The 8,639-nt window shown below is 39.1% G+C and overlaps 1 protein-coding gene across 1 annotated transcript; it reads left to right on the top strand.

Moving 5' to 3' along the window:
- The first annotated feature begins 2,837 nt into the window (after positions 1-2,837).
- sla1a (Src like adaptor 1a) lies at positions 2,838-6,904 on the top strand. The gene is made up of 8 exons (XM_063899951.1): positions 2,838-3,047; positions 3,493-3,564; positions 4,085-4,184; positions 4,369-4,455; positions 4,734-4,837; positions 5,181-5,312; positions 5,759-5,888; positions 6,295-6,904. The coding sequence occupies exons 2-8, from the start codon at positions 3,501-3,503 to the stop codon at positions 6,491-6,493; spliced, it is 816 nt and encodes a 271-aa protein (XP_063756021.1). The 5' UTR covers positions 2,838-3,047; positions 3,493-3,500; the 3' UTR covers positions 6,494-6,904.
- The last annotated feature ends 1,735 nt before the right edge of the window (positions 6,905-8,639 follow it).

Genomic DNA, 8,639 nt, shown 5'->3' with positions numbered 1-8,639 from the left:
TGACACAAGCCAGGACCTCAATAGCAAAACGGAAAACAAAAACGTGTAGTCAAGGAGGAAAATGTGAAGAGTGTCGCAACAGCCTAGTATGCCTAACTGCTTGTAAAATATTTCTAATAGTTTAAAACCCTATACTGTGGTTTTTAAACTGTATGTTATATTTATACCTTTTGCCAATTGTATCTTTCTGAATCATTGGTAATGTTTTATCATGCAACTGTGAAACGTAGCTTAATAAATAAAGTACAAAGATTAAAGGCAATATCAATATTTTTTCAACTCAGAAATAGATTATACAACATATCAAATAAATTATGACTATGAGCCGTTGGCTTTTTTTTAGTCTGGAAGTAATAAAACAATGGCATACCAACGGAGGTAAGAGGGACAGTTTGTTGTGCTCTTCATTTGTTTTATTGTTTTGTAAAGCGGCTGAACCAAACCCTTTTATAAACAATTCCCAAAAGATTCAAAAAAGCTTGTCTGCGGCAGCACAAAATTGTGAAGAAATGCAAAGTAGATGGAAACATCTGCCGGTAACATTTCCACCACTAAACCGAATTAACTGAAATCTACCATTTTATGATGAATAAGAACTGGCCACAGGAAACGTTGCTCTATTCTCTGAGCGTCACCACACAAGCTTCACGTTGACTATGTTTATTTTCATCAAAAGACGATGAAGACTTCCTTCCTCCCTTGCAGCCACAACAGCTAGAGTCCTGGCATCTGACACCAGTCACCACCCACCAAGATGCAGCAGCTGCTTTCTTTCTACAACCAGCAGAGTTGAAAGTCTTCTTGGTATAGCCTTAAACAAACGAAACCTCCAAATCCTGTGTAGTTTACTTCCTCTGTAGAATATACTGTATATCTCTTAGAACTGACATGACTGCGTACACCCACACACACACACACACACACACACACACACACACACACACACACATACACACACACACACACACACACACACACACACACACACACACACACACCAGGAAGAACGAAAAAAAAAGGAACTTCCAGCTCAGTTAAAAAAAATTAAATGTCCACAGAGACGCCAACATGAAATAGGTTTACACGATACCCCCTTTTAAAAATCCCCAAAGATAAGTATACTTTAACAATGAGGCTGATCTCATGCTCTGCCTCCGATTCCCATTTTATCGCATTACTGTCCTGCCTTTGGAAAGGAAAGGTGGCAGGAGACAGAGGCCTCATGGTGACTACTCCAGGTTTTAATATGGAAAATACATGAGCTAATATGTCTTGAGAATAGTATGGCATGAAAGAGGAATATTCTTATGCAACCAGGAAATGTGAGGCTTCAGATATAACCTTATATAAGTGTAACATTATTATTGCCTTCAGCAGAAAGTGTAAAAACATAATGATGGAAATGAAATAAAAAACTATATGTGGATCTGAGAACGTAATGGGAGTGTTTGGTGTCAAGATGGACATGTTAATAGGTATGAATCAGTTATGATGAAGCAAAGTAGGAGTGAGACAGGGTGTTAAATGGAAGAGGAAAGTCTGGATGAAACTTCACACAGTTTTTATCATGAAAAATGTGTAGCCGCAAAGATAATTCCCCCTGAACATTTTTGAAGTCAGACGTGGTTTGTCAGATAAATATTCTGCTATGAAACATCATCTGCATACCATAAATTCCCTGACACTCAGAACATGAAACACTTAGAGACAATAATTTTTCATAAAACTGTGACCAACTTTCTCAGAAGATATAAAACTGATAATTGTGGGTTCCCTAATTTGAAGCTTCTGCGGCGGCATTCTGGGATACTTTCAGACGTCAGATAAACACCACAGCTAAAGATAAGACCATCACATACCCAGTTTCCTCTCCAGAAGTATCACGAGTTGCCACATGTTTTTGTTACAATTACACCTATACTTAAATATATATCACTAGGTACAGATCAGTCCATGTATTTCAATACCAGTAAATGTGCTTATTTTCCTGCTTTAGTACAAATATAATGGCATTTCTATGCAGATAACTCCAGTGGCAGGATGTTGCATAAAATCTCAGGCTGCTATACCAAGCATGAAAACTAGCAAATGAAGACTTCCCCTCCGCCACTTACTAAAAATAACTTTACAGTATATGTAAAACAGTTCCAATAAAAATAAATACTTCTATATTTGATCTTGTGTTTCTTTGCTGGGGGCTATTAAGAAAGAGCAATGCAGTTTTGAATGCATAAGCACAGCCATTCAATACAAGAGTTGAGGGGGAAAAGGTCTAGGAGTGACTAACTAACTAAACTAATTGATGAAGTCAAAATATCAATGTATTGACGTGAATAGGAAGCTACAGACAGAAAACAGTAAGCTTAGCCTAGCACAAAGCTGGAAGACCAGGTAAAACAGTAGGTAGTAGGTCCCAGAAGTCTTTATCTTCCAGGAACCAGTTAAAAAATATTCTTAAGCCATGAAACCAATGGAACATATATATTTTACACTACCCCTACAGAAGGTTTTTATGCTGAGCTAAAAGTGATCAACTGTCCTAAACCAAAGATATTCAATTTAATATCACATAAAAATACTCATTTCAGCTCTAACGTATCTTAAAATCTTTCAATGGTACACATAACGACATAAGTTGTCGGTAAATGACTCAGCATTAAAGCATTCATACAAGTAGGTTGATCTCTACTGGAACATCACTAACATTACCAGCGTTTTTGCATATAATTAAGTATGTTCACAAAAAAAACTGTTGCAAGCAAGAGAGCTAAAATAACCAAATTTAAAAGGGGTCTTATGTGCTCCCTTCCTTTCAGGATCTGTGTCAAAAACACTAATGCGGGCCCTCTTCCTCATTTCATTACAGGAAGTGAGTCTGCAGTCAGATGCAGAGCTGTCGACACACTCTGAGATCATTGCTGTAAACTGTTATGAACATGATACTTCTGTAGTACCAGACTCGGCTGCTGCCACCATGTCCTGTTTGTTCCAATATCTCTTTAAACTCACTTGATGCCATCAGAGCAGGCCAGCTACAAGTCCCACAGGTAGGTGTTTACATTTTATAGCATCAGCCGCTTCAGCTATCGCTCAAAGCTTTCTGATCGGCAGGTTGTTCACAGGCTGTTATTTCACCACAGTGGCCAACTATGTGATGAAACCTAAGGGCATTGTCACACGCAGGATCTGTTGCAATAAAACTAGGGTAAATGATTTAGCAACATGTGAATCCTTATCATTATTCATTGGTGTACAGTGTACACAGAGCCGGGTTTACCAATGGAAAAGTTCTGTCTGATAGCATCTAGCCTCAGCTTCCCTATTCTGACTGTGTTCGTTGAGATAGTTCAATGGTCAGCTTAAAGGAAGTCAAAACTGTGTGGCGGTGCAGCAGCAGTAGAGAGGTTTAGTGTCACTAAGAAAATAGAGATACATAAGAGGAAAATTAGTTTGCATGTTCACAGCTGTTCTGTCCTTGTGCCCTGACTCCAGGCTGGAGGATGGGGAATATAATGCGAGGTGAGAGCGCCAATGACAAGATCAACACAGACAGCTCTTTAAAAGGTAAGCTCACCTAAAGTTGTTTGGTAAAAAGAAATAGTGGAAACGTTTTCCGCTTCTCCTTTTGCAGTTTAGGGCAGCAACTAATTGTTCTTTTAATTTTAGATGAATTATTCCTTTAGTTTATTCAATACATGTTTTGGTCTATAAAATGTCAGAAATTACAAGTTTTTTCAAAGACAAGGGGACACTTTTAAACATTTGTTTTGATCCTTTAAACCTTGAAGATATTCAGTTTAAATTGATATAAAACAGAAAAGAGCAGGAAATCTCAATATTTGAGTAGTTAAACTCTGATATTACTTGCATGAAAAAATACTTTTAACATTGAATTTTCACCTAAATTGATACATGCTAAATAATTCAAAACAAAAAATTAAGCAAAATGAATTTCCCAGGTCTGGTGTCACACATCTTCAGACTTTTCTAAATCATGATGTGTTTGTATCAGCATTGGTCTCTGTTTGTAAATGTATGCCGGACTCTGTTTGTTAAAAAACGCTGTAATTATTGTTCTCGGCAGCTCTGGAGGATGACATGGTACTGGTGCTTAAGGATTACCCGTCGCCGGACATCAGCGAGCCCATCTACAGGATGGGGGAGAAGCTCCGACTCATAGCTCAGTATGTTCATGCTTTTACTTCATTCATTTAAAACAATTCCGTTTTTTCGGTCCCAGTTGTTAACTTGGTAGAACATAAATAAAAATGAGGAACTACAGAGAAATTGGTTACTTGATGCAGGATACAGAAGTGTTCACACAAAATGTCAATGTTTGATTCCTCTTTGCTTCTTCATGGTGGTCAGGGAGGCTTACTGGTGGAGAGTACGCTCTGTCCAAACACAAAAGGAGAACTACATACCCAACAGCCATGTGGCAAAAGTGTACCATGGGTAAGTGGATAGCTTCATTTTTCTGTTCGAACATGAAATCAAGAATATCAAATTCATCTTTTTCCACTACAACAATCTGAAGAAAGTTGAGATTGGAGATGTTATCAACACAAAATATTAGTAATGTGTTGGACGTGTAGATTTTCTAGTGTTTCGTGTGTATAGTAGTATTAATACATGATACAATTATGGGATTTTTACAATTTGAAATGTACAAGTTTAAAATTCAATGAGTGTTAATGTGATCGCTAACACGTGGCTTTTTTTTGTCCGGGCAGTTGGCTGTTTGAGGGGGTGGAAAGGCAGAAGGCCGAAGAGCTGCTTAATTTACCCGGGAACAGAGTGGGCTCCTTCCTGGTGAGGGAGAGCGCCAGGGAAAGAGGTAAATACTTTCTGTAAAATGTTTAAAAGTTCTGCATTGGAATTATATTAAGCCTGTTTACAAGGAACCAAGTAGCAAGATTCTTTCAGATGTTAAGAAAAGTGAAAAGGTTTAACTAAAGTTTCCACCTGATGACTCAAAATAAAAGTAATTGAGGATTAGGAATGGAGATAATGAAGTAAACTTTTGGCTTGATTTTGGGAGGAAATGGACTTTACAGAACAGAATTGACATTGCCTTCTGCTTTTACATTCTCCCAACATTTTCAGTATTGATTGAGAGTGGATCAATTGTTATTGTTGTCTCTGGATTCTTGTTGAATTGTGTGTTTTTACATCCTCAGGTCTGTATTCACTCTCAGTGAAGCACAGGAGTGTAAAGCACTATCGTATCCTCAGACTGGACAACAGTTGGTACTACATCTCCCCTCGCCTTACTTTCCAGTGCCTTGAAGATATGATCAACCATTACTGTGGTGAGTGTGCACACACACACACACACACACACACACACACACACACACACACACACACACACACTGATATAAGTAACTTAACCCATATACGCATGTCCAAAATCAAACAAAAAGGAAATAAGCATCATGATATGAAGAGCCGTACACACGCATACAAACAGGCTATCACACGCATTTAATGACTGATTCGCTGAAAATAGAGTACCATGTTCTGAATATAGAACTGTTTCTTATCAGTGATCAACTCTCGATTTATACATTTCCTGTTTTTACAGAACATTTTTGTAACAAAACAGGAAATGAGATACAATATGCATGCTACGTAACGACAACTGTTGGGTTTGGTTTGAAAGTTTTCCTGAGGGTGAAAGTAGTTATGCAAAATCACTTCTTCTGTTGTTTGTTGTGTGAAAATTATTTAACTTCCCCTATTTTCACCTTTTCAGACTCTGCAGACGGCATATGCTGTGTTTTAACCTCCCCCTGTCTGTCGGGCACGACCCCGCCATTAGACGCAGCTCCTGTAGCTCCACCTGTAGTCATGCGACGCAACTTTGACTGGAAGAAAATAGACAGGTACAACGCAGGCTTGGTGATGATATGTAGCAGCTTTAATCTCCCACTCCCCTTTTTCCCTCCCTATTTGTAAAGCGACCTTGGGTACCACGATTATCAAAGCTCAAATGTAGGATTGATCGATTAATCTGCACATCACTTTTTGTAATCAAATAACAAATTAATGGTTTCACCAATGTAATGTTGGAAAACTGTGAATTCAGAATGAAGTCAATCCCGAAAAAGTTGTTATTCAACTTCTTGTTATTGAATATAGATTAAAGCAAATCTGTGGTTGATTGATTCGAATAAAGTATTGGCTTGTAATCAAAATGTGGATCTACATCAGTTTCATTCATCAGTGAAAGAGAACATTAAATAAATAATATTCTTAGTTTTCATTATGTTATTTATCTTCTCTCTACAGCAAGCAGCTGGTCAACACAGAGAGCTGCAATGACAACGTGGTGAGCTATGGAGTCAGGAACAGTATCGCTGCCTACCTGTCCTTGTCTGGGAATCAGGACCCTGCAAATATGAGAGCAGCCAATAGGAAGAAAAAGAGTAAATCTGTGTATGGTTTCCCTGAAAGCGGCAACGGAAACATTGACTATGAGGACATCTAGAGACAGCAGCAGGGTTCAAAGATTGAAATACCTTCAAGTGGAAGGTAGTAGAGGGCATCCTTCTCAGCAGCATCCCAAACCTCGAAGTGTGCTATAGCTTCTAATGTGAGCAGTTGAAGTACTTTAACAATAACGCAAATTGCCTGAGCGCTAACACTTTGACTCAGCTAATAGGACGGAACTTTAAGGAGTTGAACTGGACGATGGTGCAATTGAACTGTGGTGTGTATTCTGCATGAGTCACAAACACAGACAGCCGGCATTAGGATAGCGAAAGAATAATGCTATTGTTTGTTAATAATATTATAAATATGTGTGTGTATATGGACTATTTGTGGCTTTCAAACTATTCTTTGTGTTCTTAATAAATGTGATATGGGTAAATACCAATATTTTGAACCCATAAATATATGTTTTTGTTGCCGTGATATTGTATCACCTTATTATGTTGATTAAGAAAATGGATTAGAAAATATACTCGAAAATAAGCAGACATGGAGCAACAGTCACAATCATGTTGAGTTACAGTGGGGCAAAAAAGTATTTAGTCAGCCACCAATTGTGCAAGTTCTCCCATTTAAAAAGATGAGAGAGGCCTGTAATTTTCATCATAGGTATACCTCAACTATGAGAGACAAAATGAGAAAAAAAATCCAGGAAATCACATTGTAGGATTTTTAAAGAATTTATTTTCAAATTATTGTGGAAAATGAGTTTTTGGTCAATAACAAAAGTTCATCTCAATACTTTGTTATATACCCTTTGTTGGCAATGACAGAGGTCAAACATTTTCTGTAAGTCTTCACAAGGTTTTCACACACTGTTGCTGGTATTTTGGCCCATTCCTCCATGCAGATCTCCTCTAAAGCAGTGATGTTTTGGGGCTGTCGCTGGGCAACACGGACTTTCAACTCCCTCCAAAGATTTTCTATGGGGTTGAGATCTGGAGGCTGGCTAGGCCACTCCAGGACCTTGAAATGCTTCTTACGAAGCCACTCCTTCGTTGCCCTGGCGGTGTGTTTGGGATCATTGTCATGCTGAAAGACCCAGCCACGCTTCATCTTCAGTGCCCTTGCTGATGGAAGGAGGTTTTCACTGAAAATCTCACGATACATGGCCCCATTCATTCTTTCCTTTACACGGATCAGTCGTCCTGGTCCCTTTGCAGAAAAACAGCCCCAAAGCATGATGTTTCCACCCCCATGCTTCACAGTAGGTATGGTGTTCTTTGGATGCAACTCTGCATTCTTTCTCCTCCAAACACGACGAGTTGAGTTTTTACCAAAAAGTTCTATTTTGGTTTCATCTGACCATATGACATTCTCCCAATCCTCTTCTGGATCATCCAAATGCCCTCTAGCAAACTTCAGACGGGCCTGGACATGTACTGGCTTAAGCAGGGGGACACGTCTGGAACTGCAGGATTTAAGTCCCTGGCGGCGTAGTGTGTTACTGATGGTAGCCTCTGTTACTTTGGTCCCAGCTCTCTGCAGGTCATTCACTAGGTCCCCCCGTGTGGTTCTGGGATTTTTGCTCACCGTTCTTGTGATCATTTTGACCCCACGGGGTGAGATCTTGCGTGGAGCCCCAGATGGAGGGAGATTAGCAGTGGTGTTGTATGTCTTCCATTTTCTAATAATTGCTCCCACAGTTGATTTCTTCACACCAAGCTGCTTACCTATTGCAGATTCAGTTTTCCCAGCCCGGTGCAGGTCTACAATTTTGTCTCTGGTCTTCTTTGACAGCTCTTTGGTCTTGGCCATAGTGGAGTTTGGAGTACGACTGTTTGAGGTTGTGGACAGGTGTCTTTTATACTGACAACGAGTTCAGGTGCCATTAATACAGGTAACGAGTGGAGGACAGGGGAGCCTCTTAAAGAAGAAGTTACAGGTCTGTGAGAGCCAGAGATCTTGCTTGTTTGTAGGTGACCAAATACTTATTTTACCGAGGAATTTACCAATTAATTCATTAAAAATCCTACAATGTGATTTCCTGGATTGTTTCCCCCATTCTGTCTCTCATAGTTGAAGTGTACCTATGATGAAAATTACAGGCATCTCTCATCTTTTTAAATGGGAGAACTTGCACAATTGGTGGCTGACTAAATACTTTTTTGCCCCACTGTATGTTTATGGCCCCCTTGATA

Source organism: Eleginops maclovinus, chromosome 13, assembly GCF_036324505.1.
Source record: "Eleginops maclovinus isolate JMC-PN-2008 ecotype Puerto Natales chromosome 13, JC_Emac_rtc_rv5, whole genome shotgun sequence".
NCBI classification, from domain to species: Eukaryota; Metazoa; Chordata; class Actinopteri; order Perciformes; family Eleginopidae; genus Eleginops; species Eleginops maclovinus.
Note: the sequence above shows the minus strand (reverse complement) of the source record. Positions and strands in the feature narration are given on the sequence as shown.

Excerpts from the sequence above, each read along its gene's own strand:
- sla1a (XM_063899951.1), top strand. The coding sequence starts at position 3,501 with ATGGGGAATATAATGCGAGGTGAGAGCGCCAATGACAAGATCAACACA. Across the intron at positions 3,565-4,084 it reads CACAGACAGCTCTTTAAAAG|CTCTGGAGGATGACATGGTA; the intron begins GTAAGCTCACCT and ends TGTTCTCGGCAG. Across the intron at positions 4,456-4,733 it reads GTGGCAAAAGTGTACCATGG|TTGGCTGTTTGAGGGGGTGG; the intron begins GTAAGTGGATAG and ends TTGTCCGGGCAG.